Source organism: Nomascus leucogenys, unplaced genomic scaffold, assembly GCF_006542625.1.
Source record: "Nomascus leucogenys isolate Asia unplaced genomic scaffold, Asia_NLE_v1 000683F_127431_qpd_obj, whole genome shotgun sequence".
Taxonomy (NCBI): Eukaryota; Metazoa; Chordata; class Mammalia; order Primates; family Hylobatidae; genus Nomascus; species Nomascus leucogenys.
In genome coordinates this window covers 104,786-125,862 of record NW_022096908.1, presented here as the reverse complement: position 1 = coordinate 125,862, position 21,077 = coordinate 104,786, and the positions used below count along the sequence as shown (strand labels likewise).

The window sequence follows — 21,077 nt, the reverse complement described above, 5'->3', positions numbered from 1 at the left end:
AAATGTTTCAGGACTTGGCTGAGGGCAAAGGGAACTGCCACCACCTCCCTACACCTCCTACCCTCCAGCACCCCCGCCCCACCCTGGCCACACACCCCCGCTCGAGCGCTCATCCCACCGTGAGGACGTGGAGGCCGGAAGGAGCCGCCACACGGCCTTGCCCTGCAGATACGGTTGAAGGGGTCTCCACGGGAATCACGGGTCCCAGAGCGAGGCCGGGGGTTGGGGCGCCGGGGCGGCAGCTTGGATTTAGTAGCCCCCAGTGCCAAGTCTTTGCCATGAACTGTTCTGGCCCCTGTAACCAGGCCCTGCCCCGTGTCCCCCAGGGCCCCGGTCCCTGTGTAAAAAGCAGTGGTGAATGCTGGACCTCCTGACGCCTAAGTCCTTGAGTTTCAAAAATCTGTGATTTAAAGCTGACCCCAAATGTGTTGGGTACCAGCTGGACACTCAGCTCCATGTGGAGCCAGGAAGTGGGGTCTGTAGAGAGGAGCCCAGAGGGGCAAGACCTGGAGTGGGCATGAAAAAGCACGGGGGCATGGCCTGGAGGAGGAGTGAAGGTCTGTTGGTGTGCAAGGGTGTCTCCGTGACGACCCGAAGAAGCTAGGCATGTGCTGGAGCCCTGAGTCCTTTGTGTCGCTAAGAGACCAAGCGGAGCTGGGTCAGGAGAGGAGGTGGTAGTGGCTGGGAGATGGCACCCACACATCTGACCGGGCACTACCAGGGCCTTGGCAGGAAAAGTAGTCACCAAGGGTGGGCGGGCAGCCCCACCCCACAGGGCAGCTGCTGGAGGACTGGCAGCCAGCCAGCCGGTTCCTTTTGGCTCCCTGAGGGGCTTAGAGATGACCCTCCCTGAGGGGCTTACAGATGACCCTCCCAGCCCGGAGCGTGGCTGACGCTTGTAATCCCAGCACTTTGGGAGGCCGAGGAGGGCGGATCACGAGGTCAGGAGATCGAGACCACGATGAAACCCCGTCACTACTAAAAACACAAAAAATTAGCCGGGCGTGGTGGCGGGCACCTGTAGTCCCAGCTACTCGGAGAGGCTGAGGCAGGAGAATGGCGTGAACCCGGGAGGCGGAGCTTGCAGTGAGCCGAGGTCGCGCCACTGCACTACAGCCTGGGCGACAGAGCAAGACTCCGTCTCAAAAAAAAAAAAAAAAAAAAAAAAAAACAGATGACCCTCCCTGAGGGACTTACAGATGACCTCCCTGAGGGACTTACAGATGACCTGCCTATATTCGAGTCTAGGGTCTGTTTGCACACTTGCCGGCAGGACCCTCACCCAGTCTGGGTCGCACTGAAGCCCCAGGTCAGAGGAAAATCCCAGGGTTTCCTTAAGGAACAGCCCTGGCTCTCAAGGGTTAAAGGATAAGGCACAGCAGACAGAGGTGGGCTAGACAAGGACAAATGGAAATTTGGTGTCTACAGTCGCCCCAGGCAGGAATGACTGAGAAGGAAGCCTGGCTGTCCTGGTTCCACGCCACAGGGAAAGGCAACTGGGTTGAAATAGGCCTTGGTCTCCAGCACTATCAGTGACCCCGGGGAGGTGACAGGCTGGAGCAAGTGCAGGGCAGGCAGGGGAGGGGACGCCGGCCGCAGCGCACCCTGCAGGGAAGGGTCTTTATGGGCCCCTCCTCAGAGAACCCCCGGTGTGTCAGTCTGGGACAGGCCACCTCAACTTGCCACCAAGGACACGAAAACTCTCCACAGACCGCTCTGGCCCTCTGGGAAACCCCACTGTGCTCCAGGACACTCAGAAGGAAAGGATCCCTGGACAAGAGGTCCTGCCAGGAAAATCAGCCAAATTTTGGCCAACCACCAGCAAGGTGCACAGGGAAGAGCAGGTGCTGAAACTCAGAGGTCCAGCGTCAGCGACGCCCTTTGCAGCCCGGGGAACACAGGCAACACCCTTTGGCTCTGGAGTCTCAGGCTCTTCATCGGCAAACAGCCCAAGGGGAAGGGGTTACTACGTAAGGTTGTCATGAGGATGAAACGAGACAGCATCTGGTGTAAAGTAGAAAACGCATATAGGGCCGGGTGCGGTGGCTTACGCTGTAATCCCAGCACTTTCGGAGGCCCAGGTGGGTGGATCACCTGTGGTCACGAGTTCAAGACCAGCCTGGCCAACCCCGTCTCCACTAAAAATAAAAAATTTTGCTGGGCGTGGTGGCGAGCACCTGTAATTCCAGCTACTCGGGAGGCTGAGGCAGGAGAATCGCTTGAACCTGGGAGGCAGAGGTTGCACTGAGCCGAAATGGCAGCACTGCACTCTAGCTTGGGTGACAGAGCAAGACTCTGTCTAAAAAAAAAAAAAAAAGAAGAAAAAAAGAAAAGCCATAAAGACGTGTCTGAGAGAGAGGCCTGGGAAGATGGGGGAAGGAGGGTGATGGAACCCAGAATGGCATGAACACTTGTGTCGGCCCAGGGTCATATCCCTTCATCTAAGGATCCTCGTGCCTCTAAAAAGCCACCCTGTGCTTCCTGTGGGTTTGCAAGGGCTGGCTTGGTATATTCAGAATGTGGCTTATTGCATGAAAGGACCCTGAGGGCCATGGCCCTAGAGCAGGGGCTCGCTCCAGCGGACGGCTCTGTCTCACCGCTCCCTGCCTGTGAGTCCCCCCATGCCCTTGGTTTCTGGGCTTGGCCATGGAGGCAGAGGCTGGCCTGGCAGAGGCTGGCCTGGCAATGCTTGACACGCAAGTGATTTGTGTCTTCATTGCCAAGGACAAGAGGCAATGAGAGGACAAGAAGAAGTGGTTGGCCTTTTGTATGCTCAACGGGTGGTTTTGCTACTGTGTCTTTTCTCTGATTTCGCCGTGCTGTTAAATGCTTAAAATATGCACATCGTGTAGCTCACACAGCCACTTCTCTGAAGGCCAGGACAGAGACCCTATAGGTTCTCTCTCCCCCCAGTTTCTCAACTTTTTACCTTAAATATACATCTTTCTTTCTACTAGGCTAAGTTCATGCCCCAGCATGTTCTGAGAAATTGAGTCAAAATAAGTGAGTCTGTTGGCACTTCATAGACAGTTTCTTCATAGACGGTTTTTGGTGTTGTTGGTTTTTTGGGTTTGTTTGTTTGTTTTTTGAGACAGAGTTTCTCTCTTATCCAGGCTGGAGTGCAGTGGCGCGATATCAGCTCACTGCAGCCTCTGCCTCCCGGATTCAAGAGATTCTCCTGCCTCAGCCTCCCGAGTAGCTGGGATTGCAGACGCACGCCACCACAGCGGCTAATGTTTGTATTTTTAGTAGAGATGGGGCTTCACCATGTTGGCCAGGCTGGTCTCAAACTCCTGACCTCAAGTGATTCGCTTGCCTCGGCTCCCAAAGTGCTGGGATTATAGGCGTGAGCTACTGCGCCCGGCCCTACTTCATAGAGGTTTAAATGCCTTTTCACCCTTTTCCTGGAGACTCTGAAGAGGCCTCAGGAAACGGGCATTTGTGTTGCACATGAGGCCCTGCAACGGTGGCCCTGCTCGGAGGAGGGGCACTGGCCTGTGTTGCCGGCAGCTCCACTCCCCGTGTGTGTGTGTTTAGGGACCGCAGCGGACATCGACTCTCTGTAGAGATGCTGCCCCGCCCAGGTTGCAGTTTAGGTTCCAAAAGTCCAGTTGCCAGTGGATTTTGGGGGAATTTGGAATAATAAACAGCCTAGACTTTGGAGTTGTTCATTCACTTGCAGAATTTCTGCTCATGCCAGCTGCTCTGGACACGAAGATGAATACGTCACAGTTCCTGCTTTTCAAAGCTCTCTAAGTTAAGTGACTTGTTTAAGGTCATAGAACCCATAAGTGAGGCAGCTGGGACTAGAACCCAGGTCTCCTGACTCACTGCAGCACACAACCTTTTGGCAATCTCCAAACCAGCCCAGCCCACCGATGGAGGGAAGAACAGAAGCATTCACACACCCTGCTGAGACAGCCATTCATTCATTCATTCATTTATTCATTCATTCATTTGTTAATTAACCATTTAGGAAACGCCTGCCTTAAGTTCCTGACATTGTTCTAGGACACAGCACTGGATGCACACAGTGAAGAGTGAAACAGACAAGGCCCAGTCTCTTGGCACTAAAATCTTGGTGCAGACAGACATCAAATAATTACAGAAATGTTCTCAACTGCACATGTGGTAAATGCAGTGTGGAAAAGTACAGGGTGTGCTGAGAGCTGCATTTCGAATGGCCAGAGAGTACGGGAGCTGCATCTGACTGAAGTCAGGAAGGCCCCTGTGAGGAACTGCTGTGCGGGGAGCTGAGGCCTGAGGCTGAGGACAGCCAGGTGGAGAAAGTGCCAGGCCTGAGCAGGCAGAGGCGGAGCTCATGGAGAGGCAGGAAAGAGCTTGGCCCCTTGGAGGACTTGAAAGAGAAGGCAAGTGTTAGATCGCACAGGGCTTTGCAAGCTGTGGAATAGATTATGAATTTTATGTTATTTTATTTATTTATATTTTTGAGACAGTCTCACTGGGTCACCCAGGCTGGAGTGCAGTGGCGTGATCTCGGCTCACTGCAACCTCCGCCTCCAGGGTTCAAGAGATTCTCGTGCCTCAGCCTCTGGAGTAGCTGGGATTACAGACACACGCCACCATGCTCTGCTGATTTTTGTATTTTTAGTAGAAATGGGGTTTTGCCATGTTGGTCAGGCTAGTCTCGAACTCCTGACCTCAAGTGATCTGCTTACCTTGGCCTCCCAAAGTGCTGGGATTACCAGTGTAAGCCACTGCGCCCAGCCCAGATTATGGATTTTGAGTAATTAAAATGACAGACAAGGCCGGGCACGGTGGCTCATGCCTGTCATCCCAGCACTCTGGGAAGCTGAAGTGGGTGGATCACTTGAGGCCAGAAGTTCGAGACCAGCCTGGCCAACATGGCAAAACCCCGTCTCTACTAAAAATACAAAAATTAGCAGGGGATGGTGGTGGGCACCTGTAATCCCAGCTATTTAGGAGGCTGAGGCAGGAGAATCGCTTGATTCCAACTGGGATCACAGGCACACGCCACCACACCAAGACAGCCCAAAGCTAACCACTGTGGAGGGGTAGCTAGGCTCCTGAGGACAGCCCTAGGCTAAGAGGATGTGCCTGCCCTGGTGGGAGCCAGGAGAGATGGGTGGCAACACCAAGATGGTGGAGACGGGAGATGGCACCTCTGAGAAGGAGGCGTTGGGGAAAAGAGAGTTGAGCTGGGCCGGTGTGCTGTGCTCACAGCCGGATTTTGGTGCTTCTAGGTTTGGTGCTGAAGCTTCTGCGGCGATCACCAGGGTGGCCAGGTGCTGCCACAACAGACGCTGACAGAAGTGAGGTCAAATGACCGGTGGTGGGATCCATGGTGAAGAAATGCCTGGTGACAGGCGTGGGTTGGGGTGTGACTTCGGTGGGGATCGTTGGAAAGAACCGATAAAGTTCTTGCCTTGGAGTCCACTGTGAAGGGACTTGAACCTGGGAGGCGGAGGTTACAGTGAGCTGAGATCACCCCACTGCACTCCTGTCTGGGTGACAGAGCAAGACTCCATCTCAAAAAAAAAAAAAAGATACAGATAAAGAAACAGGCAACGTCGCCCTCTCTCCAGCCTCGGCTGAAGGCAACAAAGGCCACAGGGCCTGGGACGCAGGAGCTCCTGTATTCCACAGATGTTTATGAAGGCATTGCTGTATGCCAGGTCTCGTTTCAGGCGCTGGAGATCACAAGAGGTCAGTTATTCCAAGGGCATCTTGAGTTAGTGTCTTTCCTCATCTTGAATCCTAGGGAAAATACCCAGTGGACACAACGCTGGTCACAGTCGATTCTGGGGCTGATACACAAATAGCATTAGCTCCCCGTCAAAGGCGGTGGGGCCGGGGTTCAGCATCTGCGCGCCTTCCGGGCCGGGGTTCTGCGTCTGCGCGCCTTCCGGGCCGGGGTTCAGCGTCTGCGCGCCTTCCGGGCCGGGGTTCTGCGTCGGCCGCGGCCTTCCGGGCCGGGGTTCTGCGTCTGCGCGCCTTCCAGGCCGCCTGCTGCCTGTGTGGGGGTGAATGTTCTGCTCAAGGCCATCCTTACCGTTGGGCACTTCCCTTGGGCTCACACTGCCCTGCCCGAGGCAGCCTGGCAAGGGGCCCCACCCGTCAGGAAGTAATTCCGCTCCAGGAAAGAGAAACACTGTGGCCATATGGCTTACGGGTTCCTCACCTCCAGTTCCAGGAAAAACCCAAGACAAACAGACCAGATGCTAGGAATAAGCCTCAACCCACAGCACTAGAAAGCCGCAGGCTTTGTGTTTCTTCAGGGATTGGCTTCACCCTTCTTGGAACCTGTCTTCCGCCATCGTCACTCATGCTGCTGCCACTCCTTCTCCAGAGCCAACAGCACACCTGTCACCTCGGCACACCTGTGGAGTCAGCAGAGGGGCCACCTGGGGAAAACGATGCCTACTGCCACTCAGCCTTCACATCCCTGGAGCCCTAACAGCTGCGGGCTGTCTCCCACCTGACATGGTTCAAGGAGAGAAAAGAACTACCTTGATGGGAGATCTCTGGCTGACACGATGGCAGAGGTTTGACAGAGGCTTCGAGGACTCAGATGTGGGGAACGTCTCTACCTCAGTGCCAACGCCAGTGCCCTCCTCCTCCCTGGATGGAGCCTCCTCCTCTGACAGAATGTCTTAAAAACTATCCATTTTACTCAATGACACACATGTGTCTTCTCACAGTGATCTTGTCACCTTAAGGGGTCAACAGCCTTCACACTCACTCTAACATCATCCCAGAAAAGAGACACCAGGAACATTGCAAAAACACCCCAGTGTCACAGCGTCCACCCCGAGAATGTGCCTGGCTCAGCCTCAGGCTCAGAGCCCTCTGCATGTGGCAGTCCAAGAATTTGGGGCAGGTCAGTGACCATTTCTCCATCTTTGCCTCAGCTCTCCATCCACTCGGTGGCAGTCCCAGAGCTGAGCAGCTTGCAGCTTCCAAGCAATGGCTCTTACCCCGAGCCCCCAGCCCTGCTACTTCCAAGGCATATAATATCGCTCGGTCTCTTCGAATCTCGATTTCCCCGCCTGTGAAATGGGGCCGCTGAATCTCGATTTCCCCACCTGTGAAATGGGGCTGCTATTAACAAGATAAGCTATAAAGCCCCACATGAACATGAGCTGTGAACATTTGTATTATTCATAGAGTCATAATGTGCCTACGAGAGAAGTAAAAAAGAAGTCCCACCTCCCTGGTGTGTTCATCACAAGTCAGCTGACCCTCAGTAACTCGACCCAACGCAGATGCAGAGGCTCTCGCTGCTTACCGAGTTTAATTCATAAGGTCTGGTAGGAAGAAAGTGAATTTATTAACCAAACTAGTGAAGGGGAAGCAGCCAGATTTCTACTTAAAGTAGCTGCTTTGGCCGGGCGCAGTGGCTCACGCCTGTAATCCCAGCACTTTGGGAGGCCAAGGTGGGCGGATCACGAGGTCAGGAGATCGAGACCACGGTGAAACCCCGTCTCTACTAAAAATACAAAAAATTAGCCAGGCGTGGTGGCGGGCACCTGTAGTCACAGCTACTCGGAGAGGCTGAGGCAGGAGAATGGCGTGAACCTGGGAGGCAGAGCTTGCAGTGAGCCGAGATTGCGCCACTGCGCTCCAGCCTGGGCGACAGAGCGAGACTCCGTCTCAAAAAAAAAAAAAAAAAAAAAAGCAACTGCTTTGATTTTCAGAGGGGAAAGCCTTGATAAGGAAGGCACACGAGAATCGGGCTGAGTCCTGTGTCGGTGTGTCTTGTTCTGGTGGCTCTTTTGGGTCCCAGTCCGTCTGGACCTCGGGCTGACATTATTTTAACAAGAGCTGTCTTGAAGTAATTTCTGGGATTTTGCAGCTGGATTTCCAGATGTGGTTTGTCTCTTTCAAGGTTTTAGCCCCTGAAACTTTTAGGAAGACACATAATTCGATCCTCGCACACAGAGAAATGGAAGGGAGTGTATACAGACGGTGAGATAAATGGAAGGGAGTGTATACAGATGGTGAGAAAAGGGAGGGAGTGTATACAGATGGCGAGAAAAGGGAGGGAGTGTGTACAGACGGTGAGAAAAGGGAGGGAGCGTATACAGACGGTGAGAAGAAGGAGGGAGTGTATACAGATCGTGAGATAAGGGAGGAGCGTGGAGTCTATTTTTACGCTGAGGAAAACGGCCTTTGCAGTTGCCTCAAGGTTATACTTGGAAACCCAAGGGAAAGGGGAAAACATGTTTAAAATGCATTTTGAAGTTAAGCTGCCAGCTACAAAACCAAAGACAATGTCTCCCGCAGAAACGAGAAATCCCTTGGTGTGGCCATTTCTTATTATAGAAGCTGTCCTGCCATGCACACAGATGCGCTGGAAGTATCTTTTCTCAGTCCCAACCAGAGGAAGGTCGTTCTTGCCCAGTGGCCTCCCTCTGAGGATTCTGGTTTCTGGCATCCGTGTCACAATGACAATGCCAGTCACCAGTCTCTGACCACTAGACCCACGCCCCCAGGACCTATGCAGACACCCAGGACCAATGCCAGTCACCAGTCTCTGACCCCAGGACCTACTAGACACCTTCCAGGGCAGGCAGGGCAGGCCATTTTCCAAAGCAACTCGCGCTAAGGAGACAGCAGCAGCAACCCTCCCTCCTGGCCCTCAGAGCTGAGGATCAACCCACAGGGGTGTGATGGAGGCTGAGAGCAGGGGTGTGGAACCGGAGTCAGCAGGGGCAGTGAGGAGGCTGCCGCAGTAGTCAGAGTGACAGGGAGGCTGTGGCAAAGCAAACAAGGGGACGCGATGGGGTAAACACTTGGGAGGAAGAGCAACTTGTACTGACTAGGACCCTGGGGACAAGGAAGAGAAAGAAATCCAGAGGACCCAGAGCTTTCTGGGATGGATGTCTGGGGGACCGTTGTTAGAATGAACAGGAAGAAGGAAGAAAGCTTGGAAGGAAAGATTGACCTGGACCCATTGCATTGCATGAGCTAGGCAGGAAATCCCTGGGAGGGTGAGGCCAGCATATGGGTGGGAAGTCAGGGAGAAGCACAGATTTGTAAGGCGTAAGAGTAGATGCAGGGTGGCCAGAGAGGGAGGGGCAGCAGGAGAGGGAAACGGCTGGAGACGTGTCATCTGGGCGCGGAGCGGGGGAGAGAGGTGGCAAGGGGAGTGGAGTGGAGGGCCCGGGAACGTGGACAGTGGAGCAGGACCCGTCAGCTTCAATGAGGGCGAAGCTGGGTGGTGGCACGGGGCCGCTGGCCAGGGAGAGCACGGGGAGGTGGGCGCACAATACACATCTGTCAGATTCATGAATGAATAAATGGATGGGGCTGAATTGACGAGACACGTAGGGACTGGAGAAAATCGTTTTTGCGGTTGGGAAGGAGATTCTGGTAGCTCTGAGGAAAATGGCTTGAGTAAAGTGACTGAGGTGGGGGCAGAGCGAGCAGCGCTTGGTAAAGAAGAGGCGGCAGGGGAAGCCCCGCTTTCACGGTGCTGGAGGGCAAAACAAAAGACAGGGATGAGGAGGACACAGACGGATGAGAGACTTGTTTTAGGCCAAGAGACACCTAAACGTGCTCACAGGCAAAAGGGAAGGAGAAAGGCAGAAAGAGCGTCGGAGACAGAGAGGCAGAGCAGTGAGCCATCCGGGCAGGAGGGAGCCACAGGGCCCTGGGGAGGGTGCGGAGAAGGCTCTGGGCATTGAAGGAGATGAAGGGCACGGCTTTGGTCCTTTCAGTGAAGTAGAAAATGGAGTGTCACAGGGAGAGAAGAGAGAGGAGAAACCTGTTTCTCTCCAGTATCAACTCTTTACGCTCAAATCTCCCAGCTCTCTGCTCCGCAAGTTTATGCGTTTGGCCAGAGTGAGAAGAATAAGTTTCAGTTGTCTGACAATCTGATGGAACCTGAAGGGCCTGACTTGCATCCTGGTGAGAGTCAAGGTCAGTTCATTCTGGCCAACATTTGAGCAGCAAGAACAAGGCTATGAATATTTTTTAGGATAAAACTTGATCAAGGCTTCAAATTTCTCTGCCTTACAACTTCAGCAAGATGCTTTTAGCTTACGAACATTGTTAATAGTGGATACTATCATTTTATTTTAAGGGTAGTGTTTCTTAACGTGGTCCACAGACCACCTATATCAGAATCACTCTGGGTGTGTGTTAAAATGTTGATGCACCCTGCCTTTTGAGAACCACTTTTTTTTTTTTTTTTTTTTTTTCAGAGAAGGGGTCTTGCTCTATTGCCCAGGCTGGTCTCAAACTCCTGGCCTCAAGCTATCCTCCTGCCTCCACCTGTCCGTGCTGGGATTTTAGGCATGAGCTACCATGCCCAGCTGAGCACCATTTTCTTACCAAAAATCATTCTCCATAGTCTCTCCATCCACTAGGACTTCTTTCTTTTTTCTTTTTTTTAAAGATAGGTCATACTTGAACACAGGATTTCTTACCTATGAATAACCTACTCAAGCTTAGTAGATTGAGTTATCTGAAAACTGTTTTCCTAAATAGCTGAATAATCAATCTATTGCAGGAGTGGCTTCAGATGTATTGTTTAAATGATGGTGAAAGACAAATGCAATAACTAGTTTTGTCGTAATGAATGCTAATCTCTTCCTCCTCACAAGCCCAACAGATTGAGAGATTTTGACAGCGCCTTCTCCCCTAGACAATAAAACTATGTCCTCCACATACAGTGACTCACTTGCCCTCCTATTTGTGGCAGCAGGAAACTCTAATCAACTCGGCTCAAGATGAGCAAGTTCTCTAAATAAAGATTTAAAAGGAGGACTACCAGGACACAGCCCTGTTTAGCAAGACTTTTTTTTTTTTTTTTTTTTTTTTGAGATGGAGTCCCGCTCTGTTGCCCAGGCTGGAGTGCAGTGGCATGATCTCGGCTCACTGCAACCTCCACCTCCCAGGTTCAAGCGATTCTCCTGCCTCAGCCTCCTGAGTAGCTGGGATTACAGGTGCACCCATTGCCTGGGTAATTTTTGTATTTTTAGTAGAGATGGGGTTTCATCATGTTGGCCAGGCTGGTCTTGAACTCCTGACCTCAAATGATCCACCTGCCTCGACCTCCCAAAGTGCTGGGATTACAGGTGTGAGGCACTGCACCCGGCCGATTTTCAGTCGATGCTGTGAAGCAAAGAGCAGCAGGTGAGGGATGAGGCCTGTCCTGGATCATGCCCCTTTGTTCACAGGCCAGGGATATGGGGAAACAGGCACGCTCTTGCACACTGCCAACAGGTCTGTAAATTGGCACAAGCTTTCTGCAAAGAAATTTGGCAGTCTGTATTAATAACATGAAAAATTTTATAACAGCATTAATCAGTAATTCCACTGATAGAAATTTATGTTAAGGAGGTGAGCTGAAATAATGTAAACAAAACGTTATCACGAAGATAGTCATCAGCGCTTTATTTAAAATAAGCAATACATTGGAAATATCCTGATTGTCCAACAGTAAGTTAACAATATGAGCTTTCTCTATGATGGCTTATTATTTAGTGTTTAGGCTGGGCGCGGAGGCTCACGCCTGTAATCCCAGTACTTTGGGAGGCCGAGGTGAGTGGATCACCTGAGGTCAAGAGTTTGAGACCAGCCTGGCCAACATGGTGAAACCCAGTCTCTACTAAATATACAAAAAATTAGCCTGGCGTGGTGGCACATGCCTGTAATCCCAGCTACTTGGGAAGCTGAGGCAGGAGAATCACCGAGGCGGAGGTTGCAGTGGGCCAAAATCGTGCCGTTGCACTCCAGCCTAGGCAAGAAGAGCGAAACTCCATCTGGAAAAAAAAAATGTTTAAAGGCTATGTCCAGTGTTCCATAAGGGAAGGGACACACACACACACACACAGTGTCGCACATACATACTAGCAACACAGAATGGGCATAAAGTAAGACATATTAAGGAGAAATTGCGAGCAGGGAGCAGTGGAGTCCACATGACCCCCAAGCTCTCATCACACAGAGAGGTGGGTACGGTGGACACACAGCAGGATATGGTCCAGGAGAGAGACCTGCTCCTGTTTAACGGAAAATGGGAAGGGTAACAATGCTTCCAGTTGGGGGAGTGGCTTTGTTAGGAAGGAGGCCACCAGAGCTCAGCAGGGAGTTTTTATACAGCACCCTAGATTTTACTGTGGAGCTGAGCACTCCCAGTCCCCCTGAGCCAGCTCTTGTAGGACTCCAAAAGAGGGAAGCAAGGAACTGCCATCCAAGACATAAAAGATGTGCCTCTTCTCAGGCTATGTTTATGAAGCTAGTATCTTGAAGAAATGCTCATATCAGGTATGGCTAAAAAGGCAGGATATAAAATTACATATACTGAATAAGTTACACTATATATGTATTTTTTTAATTTTTAATTTTTTTTTTGGAGACAGAGTCTCACTCTGTCACCCAGGCTGGAGTGCAGTGGTGCGATCTTGGCTCACTGCAAGCTCTGCCTCCTGGGTTCATGCCATTCTCCTGCCTCAGCCTCCTGAGTAGCTGGGACTACAGGCACCCGCCACCATGCCCGGCTAATTTTTTTGTATTTTTAGTAGAGATGGGGTTTCACCGTGTTAGCCAGGATGGTCTCAATCTCCTGACCTCATGATCCGCGCACCTCAGCCTCACAAAGTGCTGGGATTACAGGTGTGAGCCACCACGCCCGGCCTAAACTGTATATTTTTTAAAGCATAAAAACATCCTGGAAGGAAGCATTGTCTGGTAGCAAGATTATGGGTTTTGATCTTTCAACTATCTCAATGTTCCCAAATGCACGTAACCAGTATGTGTGTTTTCTTTGGCATATTTCAATGCAGTTGTACAATTTTGCCCATAAAGATTAAGCACATCTTTTGTTAGATTTATTTTTACGTACTTTTTTTGGTCACTATCATAAACACTATAGTCTTAAAAATATTTTCTGTTTCACTGATATATAGGAGTGCTACCATGCCCAGCTAATTTTTTATTTTTTTATTTTTTATTTCTGTAGAGACAGGATCTTGCTATGTTGCCCAGGCTGGTCTCGAACTCCTGGCCTCAAGTGTTCCTCCTGCCTCAGCCTCTCAAAGCACTGGGATTACAGGCGTGAACCACATGCCGAGCTGGAATGCAATTATTTTTAAAATTTTGATTATGGATGTAGAACTTTGTAATAATTTATATGTTTGGGAAGTTTCTATGTAAACGATTATGTTATCTGCAAATAACCATAGGCTTGTTTCATCCCTTCCATACCCAAAATAACATTTCTCTACTCTCATACCTTTTGTTTATTTTTCTCATCTTATTTCAGCAGCTAAAACCTCCAACCTAATGCTGATTAGATGCAGTGATTGTTGGCATCTTGGTTTTATTCCTGATTTTACAGAAATGTTTCCAGTGTTTTAAGTATAATGTTTACACGGGGTTATAATTGACATTGTTTATCAGGTTAAAAGAGTTAACGTGTCTTTTTAGTTTGCTAGGAGTTTTAACAGGAGTAAGTGTTGACTTTTATCAAATAATTTTCCTGTATCTGCTGTGGTGATCGTGTTTCCCCTCCGTTCTGTTCACATGGTGATTTACATTAAGAAAGCATTGTCTTTATCTTGCATTTCTGATTTAAACTCAGCTTGATCATAATGTACTTTTTAAATTTTTATTTATTTATTTATTTATTTAAGATAGAGTCCTGCTCTGTCGCCCAGGCTGGAGTGCAGTGGCACAATCTCGGTTCACTGCAATCTCTGCCTCCTAGGTTCAAGCAATTCTCGTGCCTCAGCCTCCTGAGTAGCTGGGATTACAGGTGTGTGCCACCACGCCCAGCACACACCTGTAATCCAAAAAAATACAAATTTTTTGTACTTTTACCAGAGACGGGGTTTCTCTAGGTTGGCCAGGCTGGTCTGGAACTCCCGGCCTCAAGTGCTCCGCCCGCCTCGGCCTGCCAAAGTGTTGGGGTTACAGGCATGAGCCACTGCGCCTGGCCATGATGCACTTTTTAAAAATTCTACTTTGGCTTGCTACTATGCTTCCAACTACTATTACTGGGACTTATTAATCTATAGTTTGTCTTTCTTATCCTATGTTTGGTTTCCAACCTTATAAAATTAGTATTAGATCATTTCCTCCTGTTCCAAACTCTGAATAAGTTTGTATAAAATTTAAATTACCTATTCCTTGAATGTCTGATTTGCCTGTAAAATCATCTTAGCCTACATTTTTTGTGGGGTGGATAGATTATATATACGTATTTTTTTTTTTTGAGATGGAGTCTCACCTTGTCACCCAGGCTGGAGGGCAATGGCACGATCTCGGCTCACTGCAACCTCTGCCTCCCAGGTTCACGCCATTCTCCTGCCTCAGCCTCCAGAGTAGCTGGGACTACAGGTGCCTGCCACCATGCCCAGCTAATTTTTTTTTTCACCGTGTTATCCAGGATGGTCTCAATCTCCTGACCTTGTGATCTGTCTGCCTCGGCCTCCCAAAGTGCTGGGATTACAGGCGTGAGCCACCGTGCCCGGCCTAGATTATATTTTTTAAACTGCTGATTCAATTTAAAATAGTTTATAGCAGCCGGGCGAGGTGGCTCATGCCTGTAATCCCAGCACTTCGGGATGCCGAGGTGGGTAGGTCACCTGAGGTCAGGAGTTTGAGACCAGCCAGGATGACATGGTGAAACCCAGTCTCTACTAAAAATACAAAAGTTAGCCGGGCCTGGTGGCACGCACCTGTAATCCCAGCTACTCGGGAGGCTGAGGCAGGAGAATCTTGAACCTGGGAGGTGGAGGTTGCAATGAGCAGAGATCATGCCATTGCACTCCAGCCTGGGTGACAAAGCAAGACTCTGTTTCAAAAAAATAAATAAATAAAATTAAATAAATAAAATAGTTTATCGCCAGGTTTTCTTTTTTTCTTAATTCATTTTTGATAAATTATATTTTTAAGGACAGTATATCCAATTTATCTAAGTTTTCATATTTTTTGGTATAAATTCATCAAAGCACTGTCTCTTAAATTTTTTTTTCTGAAGTTATGTACCCTTTTTTGTTTCTAATAATCTTGGTATCTGTGTCTTTTGTGTCTCTCTCTGTCTCCCTCCTCCCACTCCTCCCACTTTCTTTCTCTTGCCAGGTGTTTGTTTTATTTTCAAAAAACTAATCTTTGGCTTCATTTATTCCGTCTTTAATTGTTTCTATAGCGAGTTCTGGTCTGTTACTATATCCTTCATTCTGCTTCCTTTTTCTTTTTTCTTCCTGATCTTTCTAGTCCACTTTTTTTGCTGGCGGTTCCAGCTTTTTTTTTCCTTAATGCAGTATCTGTTTTATTAATCAAAATAGCAGATAAAATAGATGATATCTTTTTTCTTTATTATTATTATTATTATTGTACTTTAAGTTTTAGGGTACATGTGCACAATGTGCAGGTTTGTTACCTATGTATCCATGTGCCATGTTGGTGTGCTGCACCCATTAACTTGTCATTTAGCATTAGGTATATCTCTCAATGCTGCCCTCCCCCCTCTCCCCATCCCACAACAGTCCCTGGAGTGTGATGTTCCCCTTCCTGTGTCCATGTGTTCTCATTGTTCAATTCCCACCTATGAATGAGAACATGCGGTGTTTGGTTTTTTGTCCTTGAGATAGTTTACTGAGAATGATGGTTTCCAGTTTCATCCATGTCCCTACAAAGGACATGAACTCATCATTTTTTATGGCTGCATAGTATTCCATGGTGTATATGTGCCGTATTTTCTTAATCCAGTCTGTCGTTGTTGGACATTTGGGTTGGTTCCAAGTCTTTGCTATTGTGAATAGTGCCGCAATAAACATACGTGTGCATGTGTCTTTATAGCAGCATGATTTATAGTCCTTTGGGTATATACCCAGTAATGGGATGGCTGGGTCAAATGGAAGTTCTGGCCAGGGCAATCAGGCAGGAGAAGGAAATAAGGGGTATTCAATTAGGAAAAGAGGAAGTCAAATTGTCCCTGTTTGCAGATGATATGATTGTATATCTAAAAAATCCCATTGTCTCAGCCCAAAATCTCCTTAAGCTGATAAGCAACTTCAGCAAAGTCTCAGGATACAAAATCAATGTACAAAAATCACAAGCGTTCTTGTACACCAATCACAGACAAACAGAGAGCCAAATCATGAGTGAACTCCCATTCACAACTGCTTCAAAGAGAATAAAATACCTAGGAATCCAACTTACAAGGGACATGAAGGACCTCTTCAAGGAGAACTACAAACCACTGCTCAGTGAAATAAAAGAGGATACAAACAAATGGAAGAACATTCCATGCTCATGGGTTGGAAGAATCAATATCGTGAAAATGGCCATACTGCCCAAGATAATTTATAGATTCAATGCCATCCCCATCAAGCTACCAACGACTTTCTTCACAGAATTGGAAAAAACTACTTTAAAGTTCATATGGAACCAAAAAAGAGCCCGCATCGCCAAGTCAATCCTCAGCCAAAAGAACAAAGCTGGAGGCATCACGCTACCTGACTTCAAACTATACTACAAGGCTACAGTAACCAAAACAGCATGGTACTGGTACCACAACAGAGACATAGATCAATGGATCAGAACAGAGCCCTCAGAAATGATGCCGCATATCTACAACTATCTGATCTTTGACACACCTGACAAAAACAAGCAATGGGAAAAGGATTCCCTATTTAATAAATGGTGCTGGGAAAACTGGCTAGCCATATGTAGAAAGCTGAAACTGGATCCTTTCCTTACACCTTGTACAAAAATTAATTCAAGATGGATTAAAGACTTACATGTTAGACCTAAAACCATAAAAACCCTAGAAGAAAACCTAGGCAATACCATTCAGGTTCCAGCTTTTTGCAGGGAAACTCAGTTCAGTGTCGTGACCGAAGGTCTTGCTTCGTTTCCTTTTTCATCCTTTCAGTCAGCACATTTCCAAGGGCATTGACTCACCATCTTAGTTGTTAACTTCTTCTCTCCTGAGTGCTTCCCTTTCTTTCTTCTCATCTCACCTCTGCATTAGAAAACACTTATTATATTTATAACATGCATTTATCTGGCATCGGCTGGTTTTGCTATTAGAGGCTTATCTCTTCTTCCATATCGCTGAAACGGAGCTGTGCCACTTTTATAAAGAACTACAAAAATCTTTATTTTAAAAAAAAGGACGGTGCTGTCATCAAACTTCTGCTGCTGATACTGATTTGAGCAGAGGTGATTCAGGCTCTGAAAAGATGTTAATTGCCAAGAATTTACACATTCAGAAAGTTTGGCCCCTAGATAGCTCCTGTCTGTTTACTCAAAGCCTGATGATAGACAAATGCTCTTAATTATGTTCTCAGGGAAATGAAATAAGGTTAAAAATAACTGCATAGAGAATGTTTTTAAATTTAAACCTTACTCGGAGAAACCCAAGTTTTGCAAATTTTCTCTAGGAGAAAGCAGGCATCGAGTTTAGAGTCCTATCAACAAATGTCATCATAATTCCAACTAAAGGAAGTTTCCATTTAAAGTTGAAGTGGAGTCATTTTGGATTAAGCCAGGGGCCCAGCGACCTCCCAGAGGGCTCTGCAGTTCAGTCCGTGCCTTTGTCCACGTCAGTTTACAAGTGTGTCACTAGTAAGCAGTTACTATTAATGAAGTGCAGAAGCTTGCAAGTGAGTCACTTTTTTAACAATTAGAGCTGGTTCATAACCATTATCATTCACTTGAGAGTCTAAATTGCTGTCTTAAGAAGAGAAAGTGGCGGAATTAGTCAATTCCAGAAAGTGTACTTGAACCTAAATTCTTCCCTGAGACTTTGTCTCTCTGAATATCATCTTGCCAACTATCTAGGAGCACTGAGGTTAAAAAAAAGGGTGGGAGCGGTGGCTCACACATTTAATCCCGGTACTTTGAGAGGCTGAAGCAGGAGGATCGCTTGAGGCCAGGAGTTCGACACCAGCCTAGGCAACATAGCAAGATTCCACCTTTACAAAAATAAAAAAATTACCCAGGCATGATTGTGTGTGCCTGTAGTCCCAGCTACTCAGAAGGCCAATTACACTGCTGAACTTCAGCCTGGGTGGCAGAAGACCCTCTCTCTCTCTCTCTCTCTCTCTCTCTCTCTCTATATATATATATATATATATATATATATATATATATATGTTTAAAAAGGAAAAAGAAAGAAGTTTGAGAACAGCTAGGGAACTAATGAAAACCCAAAAGAGTCAGTTTCTAAAAGAAAAAAGAAAAGGCAGGTTTTCTTGGTTTCTTCTTAGTTCAGAGACTAAGGTAATATTCAAGAAGATGGTATGTGGCTAGTGTAGGTGCTATGAAATATTGTAAACAAAAAAAGCCAATATTTAAACATTCTGCCTGGGAACTATTTTTCTTTATTTATTTAATATTTATTTATTTTTTATTTTTATTTTTTAAGACACAGGGTCTCGCTATGTTGCCCAGGCTGGTCTCAAACTCCTGGCCTCAAGTGATCCTCCCACCTTGGCCTCCCAAAATGCTGGGATTACAGACATGAGCCACCATGCCTGGCCTCTGCCTGGGAAATAATTTTCTTTTTTAAAGTGGTTATGATCAATAATATTAGCTTCATGGTAGTCTGTGACCAGGGCAAGAGTATATGCATTTACCCTTGGGTTTTTTACTAGATTGGGACAAATGTTAATAACGAAAAAGAAAAGTAGAAATTTAACTTATTTTTAAGAAAGATAATGCTATAATTCAAGTTGAGAGAGTTAACCCAGCTTATAGCAGAGGTACTGATTCCCTTTTCCCATGGAGTTTAACACAGTTCATTCACCATTCTAGTCTAACCTCACCTTCCCCCTCACAAGGAAGATAGGCGGGAGCTGGAGAAGACCATTGGCTATATTCCTGCGACTGTGCTTTTTCTAGACGATTGAAGCAGTGCCTATCAGGGGCCTTCCTCTGTGGGAATCCTGCACCCCTATCTCTCTCTCTCTCTCTCTTTTTTTTTTTTTTTTTGAGACAGAATCTTGCTCTGTCGCCCAGGCTGCAGTGCAGTGGCATGATCTCTGCTCACTGCAACCTCCACCTCCTGGGTTCAAGCAATTCTCCTGCCTCAGCCTTTTGAGTAGCTGGGATTACAGGAACCCACCACCATGCCCAGCCATTTCTGTATTTTTTTTTTTTCTAGTAGAGATGGGGTTTTGCCATGTTGCCTGGGCTGGTCTTGCACTCCTGACCTCAAGTGATCCACTCATCTCGGCCTCCCAAAGTGCTGGGATTGCAGGTGGGGCTACTATGCCTGGTCCCATCTCTTATTATTTTTTTATCCCTCAAATATGTACAATTGTGATATATTAATTTTTCATTTTTTTCTTTTTATTTCTTTTCATTTTTTTACTTTAAGTTTCGGGATGCATGTGCAGAACGTGCAGGTTTGTTACACAGGTATATATGTGCCATGGTGGTTTACTGCACCTGTCAACCCATCACCTGCATACATTAGCTATTTATCCTGACGCTCTTCCTCCCCTTGTCCCGCCCCTGACAGGCGCTGGTGTGTGTTGTTCCCCTCCCTGGGTCCATGTGTTCTCATTGTTCCACTCCAACTTCTGAGTGAGAACATGCAGTGTTTGGTTTTCTGTTCCTCTGTTACTTTGTTGAGGATGATGGCTTTCAGCTTCATCCATGTACCTGCAAAGGACATGATCCCATTCCTTTTTTATGGCTGCATAGTATTCTGTGCTGTATATGTACCACATTTTCTTTATCCAGTCTATCACTGATGGACATTTGGGTTGGTTTCATGTCTTTACTATTGTGAATAGTGCTGCAGTAAAGATACATGTGCATGTATCCTTATAACAGAATGATTTATATTCCTTTGGGCATATACCCAGTAATGGGATTGCTGGGTCAAATGGTATTTCTGGTTCTAGATCCTTGAGGAATCACCACACTGTCTTCCACAATGGTTGAACTGATTTACATTCCCACCAAGAGTGTAAAACCGTTCCTATTTCACCACAGCCTTGCCAGCATCTGCTGTTTCTTGACTTTTTAATAATTGCCATTCTGACTGGCGGGAGATGATATCCCATTGTGGTTTTGATTTGCATTTCCCTAATGATCCATGATGATGAGCTTTTTTGCATGTTGGTTGGTGGCATAAATGTCTTCTTTTGATAAGTGTCTGTTCATATCCTTCGCCCGCTTTCTGATGGGGTTGTTTATTTTTTTCTTGTAAATTTAACTTCCTTGTAAATTGGGGATATTAGACTTCTGTCAGATGGTTAGATTGCAAAAATTTTCTCATTTCACAGGTTGCCTGTTTTCTCTGATAATAATTTCTTTTGCATCCACAGGTCACACCATCTCTCTTCCTGTCACCAGCACTTCCTCAGCATCCACAGGTCACACCACCTCTCCTCCTGTCACTGACACGTCCTCAGCATCCACAGGTCACACCACCTCTCCTCCTGTCACCAGCACTTCCTCAGCATCCACAGGTCACACCACCTCTCTTCCTGTCACTGACACGTCCTCAGCATCCACAGGTCACACCAGTTCTCTTCCTGCCACTGACACGTCCTCAGCATCCACAGGTCACACCACCTCTCTTCCTGTCACCAGCGCTTCCTCAGCATCCACAGGTCACACCACCCCTCTTCCTGTCACCAGCACTTCCTCAGCATCCACAGGTCACACCACCCCTCTTCCTGTCAGTGACACTTCCTCAGCATCCACAGGTCACACCACCTCTCTTCCTGTCATCAGCACTTCCTCAACATCCACAGGTCACACCACCCCTCTTCCTGTCACTGACACGTCCTCAGCATCCACAGGTCACACCACCTCTCCTCCTGTCACCAGCACTTCCTCAACATCCACAGGTCACACCACCCCTCTTCCTGTCACTGACACGTCCTCAGCATCCACAGGTCACACCACCCCTCTTCCTGTCACTGACACGTCCTCAGCATCCACAGGTCACATCACCTCTCTTCCTGTCACTGACGCTTCCTCAGCATCCACAGGTCACATCACCTCTCTTCCTGTCACTGATGCTTCCTCAGCATCCACAGGTCACACCACCCCTCTTCCTGTCACTGACACGTCCTCAGCATCCACAGGTCACATCACCCCTCTTCCTGTCACCA

The 21,077-nt window shown here is 47.7% G+C and overlaps 1 protein-coding gene across 1 annotated transcript; it reads left to right on the top strand.

The window, feature by feature from the left end:
- Positions 1–6,495: 6,495 nt before the first annotated feature.
- LOC115834089 (mucin-5AC-like) lies at positions 6,496–21,046 on the top strand (the record flags this gene model as incomplete). The annotated part of the gene is made up of 4 exons (XM_030808862.1): positions 6,496–6,588; positions 9,795–9,906; positions 20,523–20,666; positions 20,715–21,046. Coding segments are annotated over exons 1-4 (681 nt in total), but the record flags the coding sequence as incomplete, so codon positions are not given.
- Positions 21,047–21,077: the final 31 nt, after the last annotated feature.